General features: G+C 37.9%; 1 protein-coding gene across 3 annotated transcripts in view; it reads right to left on the reverse strand.

Annotated features, from left to right (window-relative positions):
* The window catches only part of LOC126262859 (carcinine transporter), a 452,804-nt gene that overhangs the window by 163,245 nt on the left and 264,574 nt on the right, over window positions 1-24,985 (reverse strand). For all 3 annotated transcript variants that reach the window (XM_049959724.1, XM_049959725.1, XM_049959726.1), the window contains exons 6-7: window positions 3,023-3,191; window positions 2,821-2,947 (exon numbers count right to left, since the gene is read on the reverse strand). In XM_049959724.1, coding sequence (XP_049815681.1) covers window positions 2,821-2,947; window positions 3,023-3,191 — 296 coding nt within the window. The remainder of the gene's footprint in view (window positions 1-2,820; window positions 2,948-3,022; window positions 3,192-24,985) is intronic.

Below are 24,985 nucleotides of genomic sequence, written 5' to 3' on the forward strand. Positions count from 1 at the left end.
AGTTCCACAAAACATCCAAAGATGAGGAAATATTTGTAAAGGTAGGTGAGCAGACAATAACCAGGGTAGATTCCTCAAAATACCTAGGCTTGCATATTGATAGCAAACTGAATTGGTCCAACCACATCGTGGATCTGTGCAAAAGACTAAGTTCAGCAACATATGCATTGCGCATTGTTTCTTCTTATAGAAATATGGAAACCATGAATTCAGCGTATTATGGTTACTTTCATGCAATTATGGCACTTGGAATTATATTTTGGGGAAATCAGCCACTGGCTAAAAAAGTACTGTGTGTACAAAAAAGAGCCATAAGGATCATGTGTGGAGTCCATCCTAGAGCCACATGCAGGAATCTTTTTAAGAAGCTTGAAATACTTACATCCACTGCGCAATATATATTCTCATTGATGTGCTTCATAAGGAAAGAAAAATCCATCTTTAAGCTGAATAGTGCATATCACAGTCACAATACTAGAAGGAAACATGATATCCACTATGAACAGCCAAATCTACGTATGGTGCAGAAAGGAGTCCATTTCAGTGGCTGTAAGATTTTTAATGCCCTCCCTTCAAGAATTAAGTGTTTGGTAGATGATGATCTCCTGTTTAAAAAAACCTTAAGGCAGTTCCTATTGCAAGGATCATTTTATACATTAGAAGAGTTCCTGAACTACAGTGTTTAACATCTCTTGTATTGTAAATTGCAAATGTATGCCCAAATTTGTATTTGTAATACCGAATATTTTTATTGTAAACATATATTTTGCAATATTTATTTCTCTGTAACACTTATTATTTTGTAATCTTTATCTCTCTCTAAAATGAATTTTTGTAGTGGGACCTAAGTTACTGTTTACTGTTTTTTGTTTTGTTTTGTAATCTCTATCTATTTTTTTTATTATTTTTATTTTTTTATTTTTTTTATTTTTTTTAGTGGGACCTAAGTTACTGTTTACTGTTTTTGTTTTGTTTTATGTATTACCATAAATTCTGGCCAAAAGCTTGTAAAATTGACACGTTCCATATCCTGTGATACTGTCACAACATGGATCACCGGAACAAGAGATAAATAAATAAAAAAAAATAAATAAACAAATAAAGCAGTTACATGAATAACCAGCTGGTTAATCACAAATGTTGTCCTACTGGACTTGCAACCATATTGTTATTCACAAATTTAGAGATTCTATGGGATTACTGAAGTGTTTCATTTTTCTCTCTAGCAGTCTCAGTTGAATGCAACTACTCCATTTCATAAATTTCATTTTTATTCATCTTTAGTAATCCAGAGGATTAAAATCAGGGTTGTTGGGAGGCCAAAATTCCTTACACCAAAACATACTAAAATTGTCTGATATCCTGTTTTGTAGCAAATGGTTCATGGAGTTATAGACCCCACTGTTTCTATCCACAGCTTCACAATGTTCAAAATAATGTTACAATAAGCTACATTTGTGACAGTTCCTTTTTTTTCTTTTTTTGTGGGGCCATTACATGACAACATTTAGCATGTGAAGACTGATGGGAAATTTTACTCTGGCAACAATGGTTTCATCCTCTGGATCATGAACAAGGGGAAATTTTATTCTGGCAACCATGGGTTCATCCTCTGGAACATGAACAAGCCAATTGTCATTTGTCCATTTGATTTTTGCTCCTATCATGAAAATCTTACGATCAGGAAAGAATTTGATCTGCTCTGTGGGATCATTTTTCATTGCACACGGAAGCAAATTGCTAAGACTGACTTGCTTCGCCCTCCCAGCCTCCAAGAGCATTTGTCTTATATTGAATGTGAAGGATTTGTATCAAAACTCCTCCTTAGCAATTCTACACATTGCTGGTTCATTCACGTCAGTAATCTTCACTAACACCAATAATTTTTACTTACACCAATAATCTTCACCAAATAATATTCATCAGTGATTGCAATGATTGCCTTGGAAGCCCTGCAATCAGTCTTTAAGCTCTTTTGCAACTTCAAGGGTCCTCATGATGTAGTCTTTTAGGTGATGTTGCCTAAATGGTAGAATCTTCAGTTGACTGTTCAAAAGCCGAATATTTTGCCACAACAACATTAACTTCAGATTTAAGGTATTTGAAGAAGTGAGTTACATCTGCTGCTGAGCCCATCATGTATGCCTTCAACGAAAGGATCTCTTTTATCACACATGACACTTCGTTTCAACATCTTGGTCATTTAAGGTAATTGTTATTTGCTAAATAGAAGCAACTGGCAGTGCATAATGCCAATAATGACTTGTGATGAAAGAAATTTTAATTTTAATTTGTCCAAATTTTGGTAATGCATCCTGTACACCTTTGATCTCTTTTCTTATACCAGAGACCTCTATCCACAAGATCCATGGTATACAACTCATGTAATGTAATGAACTGAGAACTGTGTGAAATGAAAGGACAGGTATTGACAGTTCATATCAAAGATCTCATCAATGAATCTGAATTGGCTGAGAGGTTTAGGTTTATAGATGGCTAGTAAGAATTTCTCAATATGGTGCATGAGGACACTGGTCTTTGGTGCTCAAATTCAAGCAGCCAGCATCTCTTCTATTTGGTGAGTAGTAATTGAGTCTCGCCTACATTCTGTATTGTGCTTACACAGACTGAAATTTATATAATAGAATTAGCAGGAAGATCACTAACTTGAAAGCAATAAATGCTAATTCTTCAGCTGTACTAAATAGGTGCTATTTATCTACTGCTGCTATGTAGTTATTAAAGAATAATTGTCATCTACATGCTGGAAGAATAGAGGCTTGTTTAAATGAACTGTTACGTATTCTTTTTTATTCTCACCTTTAGTTTCTCTGTAAATGTAGAGGGTAGTTCTTTTTTATTGATTCTTGCCAGTGTATGAAGAATTTTTGATCCTTCCTCAAATTGTCCTTTTGCAAGAAGCCATCTAGGGCTTTCTGGAAGAAAACTGAGCACACATTAATTAACAAGCTAACTTATGTATACACAAAATATTCAAAACATATATCATGCTTTAACTTACAACCAGTACACATAATATAAGAGGAATGGCAGAGTTGTAGCAAGAGCTAAATGAACCCAATCCCTCACTAAATACGTCACTCCAGCAAGCATTACAAGTCCAAGTGTGTAGAACATACACGTCATCACAGTTACAAATGATCGGTAATTTGGTCCAACCAGCTCGAGTGCTGAAATTATAATTTTAGTTGTATTAGTAAGTAGTCACACAAAAACAGAAAAAGATTTTATCACTTTTCTAATAAATATATTTAAATATAAGAAGTCACTGGAATTGGTAAAGCTAGAAAAATATCAGCAAGAAAATGTACATTGCAAACAGAAATAAGACAGCACAACTTACATTAAAAAATAGTTCTCCTGGTATTTTGGTTTACAACTTGGATAATTAAACAAATCAAGCCAAATTACCTATATTTCTGAATTTTCCTGGCAGATTAAAAGTGCAATGCAGACCAGGACCCGAATCTTTCATCAAAAAGTGCTCTACCAAATGAGCTATCCAAGCATGATTCATGAGCCACCCTCACAGCTTTATTACTCCCAGACTAGCACTCCTTGAAGAAAGGATACTGCAGAGACACAGCTTAGCCACAGCCTGGGGAACTTTTTCCACAATGAATTTTTACTCTGGAGCAAATTGTGCACTGACTTGAAACCTCCTGGTGGATTAAAACTGTGAGTCAGACCGGAACTCAAACTTTGGACCTTTGCCTTTTGAGGGCAAGTGCTCTATCAAATGAGCTATCCAAGCATGAGTCAAACACCCCCCCCCCCCTCCTCCCTTGCCCATCAAAAATTTACTTCCTCCAGTACCTCATCTTCTGCCTTCCACACTTTATAGAAATTCTCCTTGCAGGACTAGCACTCATGGAAGAAAGGATAGTGTGGAGACATGGCTTAGCCACAGATTGGGGGATTGTTTGCAGAATGAATTTTTACTTTGCAGTGAAGTGTGTGCTGATTTGACATCTCATGACTTTAGGAAACCTGCAAGGGTGGGTTTGTGGAAGAGGATACTCCTCATTGTTATCACATTTATGACTTCCATCTGTTTGCAATTGAAGAGCAGGAAGAATGTTTAAATGCATCCATGAGACCTGTAATTAGTGTAATTTTGTCTCTGCAGTCCCTCTGCGAGTGACACACAGGGTGCTGTATTTTGATGAATATGGATGTATATAAAGGAAAGTTCAGAACAAAAAAACTCTCACAATGAAAGTTTTGGCCTTTGGCCTTCATCAACAATAGACAACACATACACATACACACACACACACACACACACACACACACACACACACACAAACGCAACTCGCACACATGACTGCAGTCTCCAGATTAAGATTTTTTATTTTCCACAGGTTCCAATGTTAGTTACCACAAATCTCAATACTTTTCTTGATAATCTTTATTATCAGCTGAATTATTATTTCCAGTGGCCTAATGATTTTGGTAATCTCTTTGTGGATTGCAGTGGCACCATATTACTAAGGAAACCGAGCAGCTGGCACAACATTATTATTGACCAGCATGGTGCCACTAATCAGATGGTGTTTTCCATCACATTTAGTATTAAGAAAAACAATGTACTTTAAATGACATTCATTTTAACATAAATTTGTAAGAAGTTTTGAAAATGACTAGTGTGGTACAGTTTCTCATATGTGATGCTCCTGTGAATTGTGGTCTTTTCGTCTGGCATTGTGTTAGTGCAGTTATTCAGAGCAGTTGCTGGTGAATCAGAGTAGCTTTCAATAGGAGTTGAACTTAGTTTCTGAGAGGCAAGTAGCTGCACTGTTACAGTACTTTAAAATTTTATGAGTGACAAACTGTTTGATGATGCTTACAAGAGTTTTAGCAACTGAAAGACTTTAACTTTGCATGTGTGACAGTTATATTATGTGATGAACATTTGTGTGGATGGTGAAACAGTGTCACTGGTGTGCTTCAACTTTAACACATAGTTGGAACTTTGATTCTGGTTATTCTTTCATGGTACCTTATTTAATTGGAGTCTATGCCAAAGTTTATTTGATATTCATGCAAACTTAACTGTACTAGCTCTGATCATATTTCTTTAATGTTAATGTGGAAACTAGTACACTTCTAATTACTTGGTGTATGTGTCTGGTTATTTAGGAATGGCACAAGTTTTTTGTAGATAAAAAAACACACTGGTTTGTTACAAGTCTACAGAATAACACTTAACAACGATAATAAATTTCCATTGTCACAAAGAACACGAAATAATCCCTGTGTGGTATGACAGAGATATTTAAATGTCAATGAAGTTATTGAATAAAACACTTCACAATGCAAAACTTTAACACTGTCACTTATTTAAGAACTTACGCACACTCATATTTTTTCACAACTGTCTTAGTCAGGCATCAAATATTGGTTTTGTTAATAAATTCACTAGCTGATTTTCTGTGTATACTCCTGAAATGGTAATTTCACCAGCTGTAACTAATTTTCAAACAAAGAAGTGTTTGAAACAAATATGTTTCATCAATTGGTGAAGTACAGGATTCTGTGCAAATTGACTAGCAGTTTCATTGTCCAAGGCAAGGTTTCAAATCCTTAAGCTGGCAAAGTTCAGTTAAAAGTCTCTTCATCCAGATCATTTCTTGTGCTACTTCACTAGTCGCTACAACTTCAGCATCTGTAGTAGAGACTGCAACAGCAGTTTGTCACTGACTCATCCAATGGACAGGTGCACTGAAGTACAGGCAGAGAACACCTAAGATAGATCGTCCAGTCCCTAAATCACCCCTGTGATCGGTATTACTGTAACATTCAAGAATGCCTTTGTCTTCACCACTTTTGTAAATAAGTCCAAGGTCATATGTGATTCTCAAATAGCAAAAAATTCTTTTACCCTTATCACATCATGATCTGTTGGATTTCCTAGACATCTACATACTACTCCGAATGCATATGCTATGTCTGGTCTTGTCCCACACATCAGACACATCAAGGATCCAATTGCTTGTCTATAAGGATAATCAGTGTTGACAGGGTTCTCTTCTGTGCCATTGACCTTGATAATTGGAGTTGTTACAGTACAATCACTCCTGCCAAAGTACTCCAAAAACTTCTTGGTGTAGTGAGTCTGACTCACTTGAATGAATCCATCTTCTTTTCTATCAATTTCCAAGCCTAAGAAATATGATGCTGTCTTTGATTTTATTTTGAATGCTCTTTCAAGATCTTCTACATCTACATCTGCATCTACATGGATACTCTGCAAATCACATTTAAGTGCCTGGCGGAGGGTTTATTGAACCACCTTCACAATTCTCTATTAATCCATTCTTGAATAGTGCGCAGAAAGAACGAAACCCTATATCTTTCTGTACGAGCTCTCATTTCCATTATTTTATTGTGGTGATTGTTTCTCCCTAAGTAGGTCACTGTCAACAAAATATTTTTGCATTCGGAAGAGAAAGTTGGTGATTGGAATTTCGTGAGAAGATTCCATCGCAACGAAAAATGCCTTTCTTTTAATGATGTCCAGCCCAAATCCTGTATCATTTCTGTGACTCTCTCTCCCATATTTCCCGATAATACAAAATGTGCTGTCCTTCTTTGAACATTTTCAATGTACTCCGTCAGTCCTATCTGGTAAAGATCCCACACTGTGCAGCAGTATTGTAAAAGCAGACAGACAAGCGTAGTGTAGGCAGTCTCCTTAGTAGATCTGTTATATTTTCTAAGTGTCCTGCCAATAAAATGCACTCTTTGGTTAGCCTTCCCCACAATGTTTTTTATGTGTTCCTTCCAATTTAAGTTGTCCATAATTGTAATACCTAGGCATTTACTTGAATTTATGGCTTTTAGATTAGACTGATTTATCATGTAACCAAAGTTTAATGACTTCCTTTCAGCACTCATGTGGATGACCTCACACTTTTCTTCAATAAATTCTTTAAGTTCACTGTCTTTGTTTGCCACAATCAACCCATCATCAACATAAGTTACAAAGACAATCTTGTAAGGAACTTTCTGTCTCTTAAATCCTAATTCCATCCCGTAATTAGTGAACCTCTCATTCCAGCAGCGGGGTGTGCCTGTTTCAGGCCATATAAGCTTTTCATTAATTGACATACTTTTCTAGGACCATCATCGTAACTTTCAGGTTGTGTCATAAGCATTGTTTCCTTCAGGTCACTGTAAAGAAAGGCAGTAGTCAAATCCATTTGTGCAATGTTCACCTTCTCCTTGGCTGCAACGCTGTGTTATGTTCGAATAGTTGATATCTTTGCCACAGGGCTGAAAGTTTGTTCATAATCAATCCCTTGCTTTTGAGAAAATTCTTTGATAATCAGTCTTGCTTCGAATCTGTCAACCAATCCATTATCATTCATCTGCAGTTTATAGATCCACTTACATAGAATTGCCCTCTTTCCACGACGTAAATCTTTCAAAGTCCAAGTATCATTTTCTTGATGTGCCACCATTTCTTGATCCACTACTGCTTTCCTGTTGTCTCGTTGACTTGAATTTATAGTGTCACAATAAGATTCTAGTTCCTCAAAGGTCATTAACTGCTTTACATAGTCTTGAAGTCTTTTTGGAAATTTTAGCATTAAATGTTTATGCAGTAGTGGCCTACTTCTCCCATCACCAGATTGCTGTAATCTCTTTTCAGTTTCACCCTGTAAATCATCATTATTATCAAACTCATTTTATCCTAATTTCTCTTCTGTTTAATCCTGTAAATCATCATACTTATTAAACTCATTTTCACTTGGAAAACTAAATTTCACTTTGCTCTTAATTTTGTCTGATGAATCTTGAGACTTCTGATGAGGGAGATCAAGATCCACAGTAACTACTAGACTTTGCTTTTGCATGATTTTATCTTCAAAAATAACATCCCATGATCTCGTTAACTGACAATTTTCTTCACACCATATCCGATAACCTTTGTCATGGTCAAAACCAATCGGAATCGCTTCTACTGTCTTTCAATCCATTTTCATCCTTAATTGTTTTGGAATGTTAACATAACATTTAGACCCTATCATACTTAAGTGCTTCACGCCAGGCTTCTTTTGATACTATATTTCATATGGAGGCATCACTAAAATACTGGAAGGTCCCATTCATTTCAGGAGTATGCTGCAGAATTTATCATTTAAGCCCAAAATGACTGAGGAATGTTTCCATGAGCATGCATTATAGCCCTGGCTGTTTCAACAAAAGTACTATTTTCTCTTTCACTGCATCCGTTTTGCTGTGGAGTGTATGGCATAATAAAACACTGGATTATGCTCTCCTTCTGTAAAATCTCCCATGTCTGTTTATTGCTTAACTCTCCTCCATTATCACTTAAGAGGTTTTTTATTGTATGGCCAGCAGTCTTTGTTTCTGTTACAATCTGTCTTAGGTTTCAAGGAACTTCAATTTTTTTTCCTTGACAAAGTAACAAGCTTGAAATTTACTGCAATCATCTTTGAGTAACACAAAGTAGTGATACCCAGAATTGGACTTTTCAAAAGGACCACAGGCACCCATGTGGATCAGCTCTCCCAGTTCAGAAGCTTCCTTACAGGTGCCAAATGGAAGCCAACATGTGTTACCATAAATACAGCCTTCACAGAGCTCTGAGTCCATTCACACATTTATGCCTAAGATCTTGGAGATTAACATCTTTACATATCGCTTATTTTGATGTGCAGATCTTTCATGATACAATTGTAGTAAATTTCTTGACTGATTTCATTTACTTCAGCAGGAATGCTTCTCATCATTAATTTAAACAGTCCTCCATAATTACAATAGCCAACTAGTTCCGTGACTCCACCAATTTTAAAATAACCTTTCTGTTGTGAATAAAAACATATTTTTTGGATTTTTGTCTTGTGCTGCTAAGACTGGAAACTGATTCTTTTTATAATTTTCAATGTGATATGGTCTGCAGCTGTGATGTATTTTTTAAAAGATTTCTTGATGCCTTCAGCTGCTTTTCTCCTTATTTCATGTGTGATTGCACAGTTTCAGCCTTAAGCCTTTTTCAAGTGTTTTGTGGATGATTTTTTTGTAGTAAATTATGTCATGCATGTCATTGCTCCTATGACATGTTACGCTCATAAAATAAATTCAAAATATTCACACTATTCTAGGAGCATGTTACTTTTGAGCAGTTGTTGTTTGGTACATACCATACATCACTCAAAGTGATTTTCTGCCACTTTCCATTCACTGATGCTTCCATTTCTATTGTGCCCTTGCCAACAGCCTCAACAGTATCACCATCTGCTGATATAACTATATGTGTCACAGAAAATCGTTCAAGTGTCTTGAAAAAATTGGCAGTGTTGGTGATACAACTTATTGCACCATTATCTACAAACCAGTTGCTAGCATCACACTCAGATGAAATAACAATAGATGTTTCAGCAAAGAGAAACATGTTCGTATTTGAAATTTCAGCAGCTTCTCACACGTCACTTTTCTGAGGCTTTTGTAGTTGACCATCCACAATCAACTTTTGGCATTTCTTGATCACATGATTTGGCTTCTTACAGTAGTGTCAAACAACTTTATTTTTCCACTGCAATTGTTTATAAGATTGATTCAATGAGTTACTTATAAGCACCTTTTGAGAAGTAGAATCTCCTGGTTTATGCAACAAAGCTCTCTCATATGCACAAAGTTGAGTTGTCAAGTTATCAACAGTGCTATCACTTTTTGACATAAGCATCCAACTTGATTTAAATGAAAAATACTCATCTGGTAGTATGCCTAAAATTTTACAGATTAAAAATAAATCAGGTAATTCTGGATTATTTTCTACATCTTTGGCCATTTCTTGCTTCAAATTATCCCATACATTTTTCAATGTTGATATATGAAGCACTAGAATCTTTCACATAGACAAAAAATTGTAAACAAAGGTCACAAACTTCACTTTCAGAAACACCGTCAAATAATTTATGCAATTTTGCCCACACTTCTTGAGATGTACAGGGTGAAGTGCAGGAACTTTCTTACTTTAAAAAATCAAAAATCAAAGTATGAGACACATCAATTTAATTCTTCTTTCTTTACAAAGAGTAACATCTAAAGTTTTGTTACGTTCAGTTTTGAAAATGATATCTTGAAGGTGGCCTCCATTTTGCTTAATGCATTTGGAGAATCGAAATCTGAAGTTTCATCGACTTTTTCCAAAATGTCTCTGTCGATGTTGACAATAGCAACACAAATATTGTTCCGTAGCTCAGCCAGGGTCTGCAGACGATTGGTATACATCAAGGATTGTAGGTAGCCCCATGAGAAAAAATCACTTGGCACTAAATCTGGCAAGCATCCTGGCCACTGGAGATTGCCCCTTAAAGAGATGAGACGATCAGGGAAGCGCCCGTGCAACATGGTCATCGATGTTCATGCCGTGTTAGCTGTGGCATCATCTTGTTGGTACCAGACATCACCCATGTCCACTTCTTCAAGTTCTGGAAGAAAAACTGTTCAGTCGTTTGAACATAACGCTCAGAAGTGACCGTCACAGCCTTATTGTTCTCTTCAGAAAAACCATGGGCTTAGACAGATAGTGAGAAGTGGCATACTATTAGCAGTTGTATAGCATACAACAGAAGTCAGGTATCATGTAATATGGTAATAGAAAGACTTTATAGACTGTGACAGTAGACTGCATGCAGCAGCCAACAGCAACTGCTGACATCCAGCCAGCAGCAATTCCAAGGTGATGGAATGTATAAATACTGTAACTGATAGCATTAATGTAACTTGTTTTTCAGAGTTGCCTACAGGCATGGATTGTGAGATACTGTTTAAATAACTACCAAGCATCTGTGGGTCAGAGGAGCTGAGCAGCTTAAGCCAGGACACAGAGCAATGCAACTGATACACTAGCAACCATAATGCAGTTAACAGGGGCATTATCTTTACAGATCAATGGTGTGGAAGGTTACTTGGATATTTCATGAAAAATATGAGACATTAAAAATGTATAAGGGAAAATTAGGGGAGTAATTGACAAAAAGTTGAGTTCGTTAAAATCAGAAATAAGTGGACTTGCTTCTGAAACCAGGGAGGTAAAAATAATAGCCAATCATATACAGCAAGAATTGGTGGATTGTATGGATAAACTGCAGAGTGATTTGTGTGGTAGGAATGAGACAGCTGAGCAGAGACAGACTTCTTCATTGGAGCAAGGGACAAAATAAGTCATTGATGCAATTGCTAAAGATGTGGGAGAATGTCATGATGAGATCAAAATTTGCAAAAGTGATTTCAAAGCAGAAATCAATAATGAGACTGCACAGCACAAGTTGCACACTTCTGAAGTGAAGGCAGAACTTTATAGCAGGTATGTTCAATGCAACAGAAATAAAATATGTGAAATGGCATCTGTACAGCATTGCTTTGCCCTGGGCAAACCAAAATGCCAACAAATCAGCAGATTTAAGGAATTTGTGGAGTGGTTTAAAATTGTTTTTGGGTTATGTAAGGCAGATTTCCTTATAAAATGAGTTCTTTAGTAGCCCTGTGTGTAGGTGTGGTTAGGGGTACTATCAAAGAATTTTGTGTGAAAGAGTTAAAATGGCTTATACGTATGAGCAGGTTGCTAGGCATACTACCAGAAGTATCAACTCTGAAATGACAACTACTGAAGAATCTGCACTGGAATCTTGAGAACAATATGACTGACTCAATAGAGGACTTCATAGATTTCATTGAGAGACTGAATAATGCACTAAGATTTAAACCACAAGGCCCAGGTAATGGTAGCATTAAAGGGTGTACTGAGGTGGCATGAGAATAATCAGTCTGATCCATTGCAGATAGACCTGGGAACAAGCCACACAATTTTTCACAGAGGAGGGAGAATATCTACCAGTATTTTAATGGTAGAAGGATTAAGAATCATGGGGACAGGGAGAAAAGACCAAATAAATATAACCTCAGGCAACTGCACCTGGAAAACTAAGATGCACTGAGTCTTAGTTCTGGGATGATTTAATAAAACAGCTATAGAAAGCAAGAAAGAAAAAAAACAAATGCAAGGAAAGAAGTGTGTAGCCACAGCAAACATATTCAATGGACACAATGTTGAGTGACAAGGAGGTCAAAATTGGAGGCCGAGGAATTCACAGAAGCGTGAGAGTTAAAATGTACCTTGAGGTAGGCTAATTTTTTTCATATTTAGTGTTTTGTACCACTTTTAATTTCAATGCATTTGATGCAGTTTTAGATTTGAAATACCAGATATATGTTTTTTATTGTAATATATGACACATTTGAACTTTTGTGACAATTATATCTATCTATGTGTTTATAACAGACATAATCAATTTGTCACATTTGTTACTACATGTAACTATAATATTTCTCAAAGTTTGTCATCCTATTCTTTTACAGTTTTAAGAACATGTGACAAACAATGACAGGTCACTACTGCATTAATAAATGATAATCTTTCTTTTACTGTCCTCTACATATTATCTAGAAAGTTCCCAAACACCAAAAATTCATTTAGTGTTACCAATTATAATTTATTGTTCGTTGACTCATGTTTGCCTTACTGATCAACTTAAAGTGGGGGGATTTACTATACATAATTTCTTTAAAAAGATATCCTCAAAATTAGTAAACACAACATGCAACTCTTGAATGTTCCATTATAAATTACGAATCAGTTCAAAGAACAAAAGCTACATTTTAATTACATTTAAACTGACATTGCAGAACATATTTACTGTCATCATAAATTTATTCTATTTAGAAAAGCCATACGTTTATCACAAAAGTGCAAGGACATGATTTTCTTAATATATTATTTCATCTATTCCAGTTATGATTAAGGTTATTATATATGGGAGCTGCAGCTGTGACACAAAAGATTACAGACTAGAGTACTAATTATCGCTGCATTTTTCAGCAGTAATCATCACAAAAAAGTTTTTGACAGTGTATAGGGCATTGAAGAACTGCTGAGAGCAGCTGCAGGAAAAATGGTGAGTGTGAAATGTGGAAAATCCTGAAAATTGATGAATAACAATAGCTTGCGATGAGAACATCTGGTGAACTGCACTTCAGGCAGGAAAAGAAAGTAAATGAAATACTTATTTTACTAGTATTGTTGGTTTCCAATTAATACTTTTACAACACCTGAGAGTAAAAATAAGAGCAACAAAGCAAAGGAAGATGTAAATCATACTTGAAACTGAATAGTAAAACAAAAAGGAACTTTAACTTTGTCAGATGCAGTGATATTTCGGCCTCCCAGTGATGAGTTATGGTCAATATATGAAAAAAACTAATAAATGTTACATGACCTTAGGGCAGTTAGTGAAAAAAAAAATACAATAAAATTCTCCCATGGGTGGAAGGTCATTTTGAAGTCAAATTTAAAACGACAGCAGATCTTCAGTTGAGATGTTAGCTGATTCAGTAATTTAGGAATTAAAGTAGTGAATTCTGTAGAGGGAAAAGACAATAATGACAAAGATAGTAAGGTCACCTGTTGCTACTCAGAGCATGCCCAGTTGCAGTGTTGGCATGCAAATTCCAGCCATTATCACCAACGAACAGCAGTCAGTATGGATGCATGAACTAGGCATCTTCTGCAGAGACCCATACCAGCAATGTTCATTGAACAGTCATTGAGGAGACACTGTTGGCAGCCCCTTGGTTCATCCAGGTGTCAGTTGCTCAACAGCTGCATGTCTGCTCATGCTCATCTCTGCAGCCATTGTTCACCCCCATCATCTATGGCTTGTGGAGCACCACACTTGCCTTGGTACCAATTTTGGATAGTACTATTTTGCCATGCACAGTACAGTTTAACCACGACAGCATGTGAAATGTTTACAAACTTAGCCATTTCAGAAATGTTGCCACACTTGGCCCAAAAGTCAGTGATCGTGCTCTTTAGGACATCAGATAAATTACTCTGTTTCCACATTATGACAATGAATGCACCATTTTCTGCATCCCACTACACACTTTATACAACCTCCACTGCTAGTGCCACAACCTGCCATCTGCAAGCAGTTATTGCATATTAAGTCGAACATAAGTAGTGATCACATTAATGTGACTGGACCATGTATTATGCTCCTTTCAAACAGAATTTGTGTCTGTTCTGGTTTACTGAAGCCACAAGGCAGTATTTTGCATTTAGTTCTGTTGCATCACATAGAGTAAAGGGATATTAATTTTAAATATTTTGGGGGAACTACTGTGCATTTCCAAGAGAACTGATTTTATGATAGGTGGTAAGTCACGACTTGTTGGAACTTTTATTATAATACTATGAGTTTGGTCAGCTGTTGAGTATTCTGAAAATATCTAAAGCAGTAGGAAGCAGTCTTGTGGAAAATGAAGACCTTTGGTCTATTATTTTGCAAATTGTGTCAACTCTGGTTCTTCTTTTTCTTCTTCTTTTCTTTAAAAAAATCCCTTTGTCAATTTCAGACAAATGTTCATTAGAAGAAAGAATCTAATCGTCACCACATTAGGGAGGAGATATGTGAGTACTTTCATTAACAATTTGAAGAAAGCTTAGAATGGTAATGATGTGAGAGATCACTAGTCCTTCCATGCATTGAGTATGAATTTGCTACAATCACAACAGTTTTTTATAATTAAGTTTTATGTTATGGTTTGTGAAGTATTGTTGAGGTTTTTTTTGGATAATATGATGGTTTAATGAATTTTCTTCATGTATTGTGATGAGCTGTTTACGGTTTATGTATGTTAGGGACCTACTTCTGTTCTGAACTGGGGTATTTCATATTCATCATGTTATGTGCCATATGTTTTGAATACAGGGTAATTTGATTTCTTTGCTACCTACTGTGGTATTTTTGTCTCTAATATTTTACCTTATGATGTGCTTGCTATGCGTCAGCCATGACTAAGTATTTGAATTTCAGTTAATAGCTTTGCAATGTTGGAATGTTGTGGAAAGGAAATTGAAATAAGTTGTAGCTGACTATAGATAAGTACCATCTGTTTAAAATTTTCAAACAATTTCTACCTCATTTAAAGTATAACCAAAGCAAAATTAAGTACAAAAAGGAACTTTTTTTTGGAGGGGGGGGGGGGGGGGTCAAGGGTCACTGAAATTGGAAGAATAATGGAAAGGTGCGGGGACTGATGTTACTGGGAAACTGTCAATACGTCTTACTGACTTTTTATAAAATGAAGATAATATATATCTGGCAATTCACCAGCTACTTCTGGCACAATGCCGACACCCTGTGGGTATGCCTACTCTTGGCTCACAGGTGTTCCCCTGCCGAAGACTATTTACAAAGACCATGTGGGCCTGATGCATTGTACATGTTTAAGTACCGATTGTTCCAGGAGACACCAGAGAGCACCAGCCACAAGCCACGATCCCAAACAGCACATTCATAAGCAAACAGTGGAGCTGCTATTGTGGGACCAGTTTCCACCTGTGGGTCACATACTTATCAAACTCCCTTGGATACCCACCAGCCGGCTGGATATTTAAGGTGAGACACAACCTTCATCAGGCAGCAGTCCACCACTTGCTCATTTCTCGGCCTGCAGCTAGTTGCACCTTACAGCCCATCAATTGGAGCTTCATTGAGACCAGCCCAGAGGTTCACATCTACACTGCCATGCTGCACCACACAGAGCCACCACTGCATAGCACCGCCTCTGTACCACACTACCTCCATGTCAAGCCATCTCACAATGAGCTATCTCCGCACTGTGCCGTCTTTGTGCAGTGCTGTCTCCATGCCACACCATTTCTGTGTTGAGCCATCTACCTCAAGCTATCTCAGCACCATGCTGTCTTCACACCATGGTGTCGCAATTTGATGGATCACATGCCACCCTGCAATGCCCTGCGGATGCTGCTTTCCTTCCCTCCATCTCCACACTGTGCTGTCTCCCTGTTGCATCATCTCTGTACTGTGATGTCATAATGCAACGCACCACATCACATTGCAAGCTCAAGACATCACACTGCACTGCAGACAATGTTCCAATATCCACCTGGGATGGTTATCTCCTCAGCGGACTTGTTTATGTTATTCTTAGTGATCATGGATGGTCTTTGAGTTATTATCCAGAACAGTTGTTGTGCAGACCCATATGCACTGTGAGGACATAAAAAATGAGTCTGCTGATGCACCTACGCTTCTCTCATTCATTAACAGTTGGTGATGAGACTGTTTACAAATACACACACCTTATCTCCCCTTAGAGAAAGCTTTTGACGATGTTGACTGGAATACTCTCTTTCAAATTCTGAAGGTGGCAGGGGTAAAATATAGGGAGCGAAAGGCTATTTACAATTTGAATAGAAACCAAATGGCAGTTATAAGAGTTGAGGGGCATGAAAGGGAAGCAGTTGTTGGGAAGGGAGTGAGACAGGCTTGTAGCCTCTCACCGATGTTATTCAAGCTGTATATTGAGCAAGCAGTGAAGGAAACAAAAGAAAAATTCGGGGTTGGTATTAAAATCCATGGAGAAGAAATAAAAACATTGAGGTTCGCCGATGACATTGTAATTCTGTCAGAGATAGCAAAGGACTTGGAAGAGCAGTTGAACGGAATGGATAGTGTCTTGAAAGGAGGATATAAGATGAACATCAACAAAAGCAAAACGAGGATAATGGAATGTAGTTGAATTAAGTCGGGTGATGCTGAGGGTATTAGATTAGGAAATGAGACACTTAAAGTAGTAAAGGAGTTATGCTATTTGGGGAGCAAAATAACTGATGATGGTCAAAGTAGAGAGGATATAAAATGTAGACTGGCAATGGGAAAGAAAGCGTTTCTGAAGAAGAGAAATTTGTTAACATCGAGTATAGATTTAAGTGTCAGGAAGTCGTTTCTGAAAGTATTTGTATGGAGTGTAGCCATGTATGGAAGTGAAACGTGGACGATAAATAGTTTAGACAAGAAGAGAATAGAAGCTTTCGAAATGTGGTGCTACAGAAGAATGCTGAAGATTAGATGGGTAGATCACATAACTAATGAGGTGGTGTTGAATAGGATTGAAGAGAAGTTTGTGGCACAACTTGACTAGAAGAATGGACTGGTTAGTAGGACATATTTTGAGGCATCAAGGGATCACAAATTTAGCATTGGAGGGCAGCGTGGATGGTAAAAATTGTAGAGGGAGACCAAGAGATCAATACACTAAGCAGATTCAGAAGGATGTAGGTTGCAGTAGGTACTGGGAGATGAAGAAGCTTGCACAGGATAAAGTAGCATGGAGAGCTGCATCAAACCAGTCTCAGGACTGAAGACCACAACAACAACAACAATCTCCCCTACTGCATTAAAAGTTGCTGACAAGCCTGTCCAGCCCTTCCACAGCCACACATACCTGTCAGCAGCATGCCTGATGTCACCACACACATCCCCTCATCTACCACTTCCGTCCTGTGCCCTTGTCTTCTGGTAGGGCACTTTGGTTTGTGGCATGGGCACATGGAGTCATCTTCATTCTTGTAGTGATCAGCTGTTGTCTTCGCTGCTTCCCAGCTGCCACACTTCACCAAGTCACATCAAACAACCCACTGGAGACTGCCATTGATTGAGCTCCATTTTCATTGGTTCCTGATGCCCGATGTTTGAAAGATGCAGTCATCCCAGTGGCAGCCACTGTTGACCAAGACTTGCTCCCATTGGCCACTGATGTCTGAAGTTTCTGCAGCTGCCATTGTTCGAACCACATTCCTATCAGCTGCTGACACCTGCTGTCTCAGAACCCATGTCCTCCCTCCAGCACCCACCACTGGTCGAGTCGTGCTCCCGTGGTCTCCTGGTGGCTTCAACTGCTGCCTTTCTCAGTCAAGCTCAACCCAGCCCAATGCTTCAGGACATCACAGCTACTGTCAACTCTTCTTTCTCAGGGAAGGCACAGCCCATTTGCCTCTTATTCTACATCCTCTCTGTGGTTTAGGTCCTCCCCATGCTTCCACGCACTTCGTAGTAACATGTTTCGTGTCACACTGAGTCCTCCTTCAGCCTGTGCCTTCCATGCTCCAATGCATGCTGCAATGGTACTTTTCCCACCATCCCAGGCACATCTTCAGCCCATGCCTTTCTCTGCTCCACAGTACACTACAGTGATGCTTTCCTATAACCCAGGCTGCCTTTCAGCACCCCTACCATGGCCTGTCACACTCCTATTGCATCCTGTTGTGCTCTTCATGTGCCCTGTTGTGCTCCTACCATGCCCTGTTGTGTCCCAGCTGGTGATCTCTGCCTGCAAGTTTCATCAGTGCCCGCCAACACTGCATCTGTCTTCAGCCCGACCACATGTGTGTATTGAAAGATACCAGGAGATAGGCTAAATTTTAACATATGAAATTTTTGGTACCACTTTTACTTTTGATGCCTTTGATACAGTTTTAGTTTTGAAATTCTTGATATGTGTTTTCTAATGTAGTATATGATATAGATGAGCCTTTGTGACTGTAATATCTTTCTTGCCTGCTTATAACAGATGTAATCACTTTTGTTAGTTACAATAAGTTACTATAATACTTCTCAAAGTTTGACATCCTATTCTTTCACAGTGTTAAGAAAATATGACAAACAGTAATCGGTCACTACTGTATTGATAAATGACAATCTTTCTTTTACTGTCCACTAAACATACTCTGGAAAGTGCACAAATATCAACTATTTATTTAGAATGTTACCAGTTATAATTTAATTGTTCATGAACTCACATTTGCCTTACTGATCAACATAAAGTGGGCAGATTCACTAGAAATAACTTCTTCATAAATATATCCTTAAAATTAATAAGATAAACACACCATGAAACTCTTGAATGTTCCATTAAAAACTACAAAGAAGAAAAATATATTTTAGTTGCATTTAAACTAACATTTCGGACCATATGTGATCTTAATATAAATTTATTATGTTTGGATAACTTATCTGTATTTGGACTAACTTTCTGGAAGTTTCATATGCATAAAGTTTGAGTGGTAAAAGTTAGATTATTTAAGACCGAAGGGTGCACTAGCAGTACATCAGTTGTTTAGCAAATGTCAGATGCGCAGAATGTGTGCCTGCTGGTACTTAACTTTGTGATGTGCAACATCTAATTTAGTTGGCAGCTTAATGCTTGTGTTTCAGATGTTTCCTACATTGTGACTTCTTTTATTAAGTGGATTGTATACACTCTTGTGATGAACCTAGATGTTTTTGAACATTTATGAAATAAGAAATTGGCCCAATAAGTGATTGAAAAGAAGATTCATCTGAGAGTACTCTGTCTGTCAGTCATAAGGAACCCAGATATTACACGATATTTATATAATCACTAATTATACAAAAATTGGACACTGCAGACAGTTCTAAAGATAAGTACTTTTTCCATTAAAATTTATACCAATTCCTTTTGAGAAAGTCACTTTTTCAAATGCAAAAATAGTGTTTATCATTAAATGTGCATGCATCACACATACACACACACACACACACAGAGAGAGAGAGAGAGAGAGAGAGAGAGAGAGAGAGAGAGAGATGGTGTCTCTCCTAAATGTTGTCAGGTGCTTTTTCTCTGGTGTCTCGGCAGATGTTTGCAGTTTCATTTCTGCTATGTGTAGCTGGAATCATCCCTAACTGCTGCTGGCATGTCCTTCATGTGACTCCTGCTGTTGATGGAAAGCATCAGTTAGGTTCCCAATATAAACAAAATGACTTTTAAAGCAGAATTTTATGTGCCCAAAGCAGTTCCAAATTAGTCTAGTGTTATATTATTGGTATGAATTCACAGGGACAGTAAAACATGAAGAACAACCAGTACTCCAGCAGCAACACCACTGCCCTGGCCTTCACTGACTGCTATCACTATGCAGTAGCAGCACTGCTTAGTCACTGCAGGAGTACTGGTTATTCTTAACTTTTTACTGCCCCTGTTAATACATACTGATGATACAAATATCACACAAGACTAATTTGGGACCATTCTATTGAATGGACACACAAAATTCTGCTTTAAAATAATTTTGTTTGTAACAGGAAACAAACTGGTGCTTTCCATCCACACTGGATGTCACATGCGTGATGTGATGAGCAGTATTTGTTTGGGCTGACTCCACCTATACTTAGAAAAAGTAAAATTGCAAATGTCTGCTGGAGAACCAGAGGAAATGAGCCTGACGACTATTAGGAGAGATACCCTGTATATTTATACACATTCTCATTAAGGTTGTTATAGTGTGAAAAAGACAATGAAAATGGGTGTAATTTTGAAGAAGTTTTTCAGACTGATTTACTGTTTAATAAATTGGAAGATTTTACTGAGATTAATATAGAGGTAGGTAGAGCAGAATTTTGTATTCATGAATCAGAGAAGGAGGTAAAACTAATCAGATGAAGAGTGCATGTGTGGAGAAAGAGATGGGGTGCAACAGTGATGTTAATTTTAATGTGGTTGATATACAGTATACTCTCGATTATTCAGAATAATGCGGGCAGAAGATGGATGAAAAATAGAAAAACACAAATAACCAAAATATTTGCAAACATGGATTCTTTATTCAAAAGTTTATCGAAGTTCTATGCATAGGTACTGTAGGCTTGTTTATTGCTTAAAACTGTCTGTGATGCTGGTCTGCTTATGAGAGGAGTTGACATTTTTTCGCATGGTATTTCAAATTTTAATTGCAGCAATAATGTCAGTGTAGAAACCCTCCTCTCCCTCCCCCTCCCCCCTGGCTTATATAATCTAGAAGAGTATCAACACATTGCAATTTGGTAAAACGACTGACAAGGTCACTGTCTTCATCCCCACTTTCACATTCACTGTCCTCTTCTTTGTTTGGTTGTGAAGCAGTGGTCACAATTTTGGCATCACTTGGGTACTGGAAACTGAGTTCACAAGCATCAGTCTTCAGCCACTCATTCAAGTTTTCTTCATCAACATCTTCAAAACCATTTAAACCCATTGCCAGATTCATTATTAGTGCACTTATCATTTCTTCATAACTGAAATCTTGAAAATCACCTTCTATAACTGGAAGATCTCCTAAATAGAGCAGGACAACTGTATGTCTGTGCTCAAATTATGAAAACAATAAATAATCTCAATGATCAACACAAACTGCCTGGTATCCTCACCATAGCAGTAACTGAGCAAATGGAAAATGAGAGAGATACCTAACATACCAGTACCAGTATCTGAAGGAGTGGTAGAATATGGGATACCAGCAGAAATGTCAGGAACATCCAGCAGAGTTGAAGAGGAAACAATTTCTTCAGATGAGAAAGCCTACAAACCTCGTGTAAAATCATGTGCACCTGAAACTTCCAAGGATGAAGCTGTCAGTACATTCGACACACTTAATGCTTCATGCTCACTTGTAACTAGGACTGCAACCACACCAACAGCCAAGAACCATTCAATTATATCCAGAAACTCATCAGGTGCTCTGCAGACATCTCAAAGGAAGAGACTCAGGATAAGAAGAGCTGCTGTGCGTAATGACTATTTTTTATGGGATCTTCACAATTTGAAGAAGAAGAAAAGGCAGAATCTTTACAGTGTCAGCAACAAGAAAGTACAAAAGTAAATAGTGCAGCAAATCCACTACATGAAACTTTAACAGTTGTATACCAAAATGTGCAGGCACTAGAAAGTAAATTAGCTGAAATAGAAGTTCTTTTAACTGACTATCTAAAATACATTAACATACTATGCAAAAGTGAGCACCGGGTAAAATAAATGCAAGCGTCTAGCATAATTATTCCAAATTTTGAAATGATTAGCAAATTTTGTAGAATCAACCATACAGGGGGTGGGACATGTATTTATGTTAGGACAGGGGTAGAATCAAAAGAAATTAAATACAAACTAAAATGCATAGAAAAAGATTTTGAATACAGTATATGTGAGCTCCCCCCCCCCCCCCCATGAACCATGGACCTTGCCGTTGGTGGGGAGGCTTGCGTGCCTCAGCGATACAGATGACCGTACCGGAGGTGCAACCACAACGGAGGGGTATCTGTTGAGAGGCCAGACAAACGTGTGGTTCCTGAAGAGGGGCAGCAGCCTTTTCAGTAGTTGCAGGGGCAACAGTCTGGATGATTGACTGATCTGGCCTTGTAACATTAACCAAAACGGCCTTGCTGTGCTGGTACTGCAAACGGCTGAAAGCAAGGGGAAACTACAGCCGTAATTTTTCCCGAGGACATGCAGCTTTACTGTATGATTAAATGATGATGGCGTCCTCTTGGGTAAAATATTCTGGGGGTAAAATAGTCCCCCATTTGGATCTCCGGGCGGGGACTACTCAAGAGGACGTCGTTATCAGGAGAAAGAAAACTGGCGTTCTACGGATCGGAGTGTGGAATGTCAGATCCCTTAATCGGGCAGGTAGGTTAGAAAATTTAAAAAGGGAAATGGATAGGTTAAAGTTAGATATAGTGGGAATTAGTGAAGTTCGGTGGCAGGAGGAACAAGACTTTTGGTCAGGTGATTACAGGGTTATAAATACAAAATCAAATAGGGGTAAGGCAGGAGTAGGTTTAATAATGAATAAAAAAATAGGAGTGCAGGTAAGCTACTACAAACAGCATAGTGAATACATTATTGTGGCCAAGATAGACACAAAGCCCATGCCTACTACAGTAGTACAAGTTTATATGCCAACTAGCTCTGCAGATGATGAACAAATTGATGAAATGTATGATGAGATAAAAGAAATTATTCAGGTAGTGAAGGGAGACGAAAATTTAATAGTCATGGGGGACTGGAATTCGTCAGTAGGAAAAGGGAGAGAAGGAAACATAGTAGGTGAATATGGATTGGGGGGAAGAAATGAAAGAGGAAGCCGCCTTGTAGAATTTTGCACAGAGCATAACATAATCATAGCTACCACTTGGTTCAAGAATCATAAAAGAAGGTTGTATACCTGGAAGAATCCTGGAGATACTAAAAGGTATCAGATAGATTATATAATGGTAAGACAGAGATTTAGGAACCAGGTTTTAAATTGTAAGACATTTCCAGGGGCAGATGTGGACTCTGACCACAATCTATTGGTTATGAACTGCAGATTGAAACTGAAGAAACTGCAAAAAGGTGGGAATTTAAGGAGATGGGATCTGGTTAAACTGACTAAACCAGAGGTTGTACAGAGTTTCAGGGAGAGCGTAAGGGAATAAATGGCAGGAATGGGGGAAAGAAATACAGTAGAAGAAGAATGGGTAGCTTTGAGAGATGAAGTAGTGAAGGCAGCAGAGGATCAAGTAGGTAAAAAGACGAGGGTTAGTAGAAATCCTTGGGTAACAGAAGAAATATAGAATTTAATTGATGAAAGGAGAAAATATAAAAATGCAGTAAATCAAGCAGGCAAAAAGGAATACAAACGTCTCAAAAATGAGATCGACAGGAGGTGCAAAATGCCTAAGCAGGGGTGGGTAGAGGATAAATATAAGGATGTAGAGGCTTATCTCACTAGGGGTAAGATAGATACTGCCCACAGGAAAAGTAAAGAGACCTTTGGAGAAAAGAGAACCACTTGTATGAATATTAAGAGCTCAGATGGAAACCCAGTTCTAAGCAAAGAAGGGAAAGCAGAAAGGTGGAAGGACTATATAGAGGGTCTATACAAGGGCGAAGTACTTGAGGACAATATTCTGGAAATGGAAGAGGATGTAGATGAAGATGAAATGGGAGATATGATACTGCATGAAGAGTTTGACAGAGCACTGAAAGACCTGAGTCGAAACAAGGCCCCAGGAGTAGACAACATTCCATTAGAACTACTGACGGCCTCGAGAGAGTCAGTCCCGACAAAACTCTACCATCTGGTGAGCAAGATGTATGAGACAGGCGAAATACCCTCAGACTTCAAGAAGAATATAATAATTCCAATCCCAAAGAAAGCAGGTGTTGACAGATGTGAAAATTACCGAACTATCAGTTTAATAAGTCACAGCTGCAAAATACTAACGCGAATTCTTTACAGACGAGTGGAAAAACTGGTAGAAGCGGACCTCGGGGAAGATCAGTTTGGATTCCGTAGAAATGTTGGAACACATGAGGCAATACTAACCTTACGACTTATCTTAGAAGAAAGATTAAGAAAAGGCAAACCTACGTTTCTAGCATTTGTAGACTTAGAGAAAGCTTTTGACAATGTTAGCTGGAATACTCTCTTTCAAATTCTGAAGGTGGCAGGGGTAAAATACAGGGAGCGAAAGGCTATTTACAATTTGTACAGAAACCAGATGGCAGTTATAAGAGTCGAGGGGCATGAAAGGGAAGCAGTTGTTGGGAAGGGAGTGAGACAGGCTTGTAGCCTGTCCCCGATGTTATCCAATCTGTATATTGAGCAAGCAGTAAAGGAAACAAAAGAAAAATTCAGAGTAGGTATTAAAATTCATGGAGAAGAAGTAAAAACTTTGAGGTTCAGCGATGACATTGTAATTCTGTCAGAGACAGCAAAGGACTTGGAAGAGCAGTTGAACGGAATGGACAGTGTCTTGAAAGGAGGATATAAGATGAACATCAACAAAAGCAAAACGAGGATAATGGAATGTAGTCAAATTAAATCGGGTGATGCTGAGGGAATTAGATTAGGAAATGAGACACTTAATGTAGTAAAGGAGTTTTGCTATTTAGGGAGTAAAATAACTGATGATGGTTGAAGTAGAGAGGACATAAAATGTAGACTGGCAATGGCAAGGAAAGCATTTCTGAAGAAGAGAAATTTGTTAACATCGAGTATAGATTTAAGTGTCAGGAAGTCGTTTCTGAAAGTATTTGTATGGAGTGTAGCCATGTATGGAAGTGAAACATGGACGATAACTAGTTTGGACAAGAAGAGAATAGAAGCTTTCGAAATGTGGTGCTACAGAAGAATGCTGAAGATAAGGTGGGTAGATCACGTAACTAATGAGGAGGTATTGAATAGGATTGGGGAGAAGAGAAGTTTGTGGCACAACTTGACTAGAAGAAGGGATCAGTTGGT

The sequence above is a fragment of the Schistocerca nitens genome, chromosome 6 (assembly GCF_023898315.1).
Source record: "Schistocerca nitens isolate TAMUIC-IGC-003100 chromosome 6, iqSchNite1.1, whole genome shotgun sequence".
NCBI lineage: Eukaryota > Metazoa > Arthropoda > Insecta > Orthoptera > Acrididae > Schistocerca > Schistocerca nitens.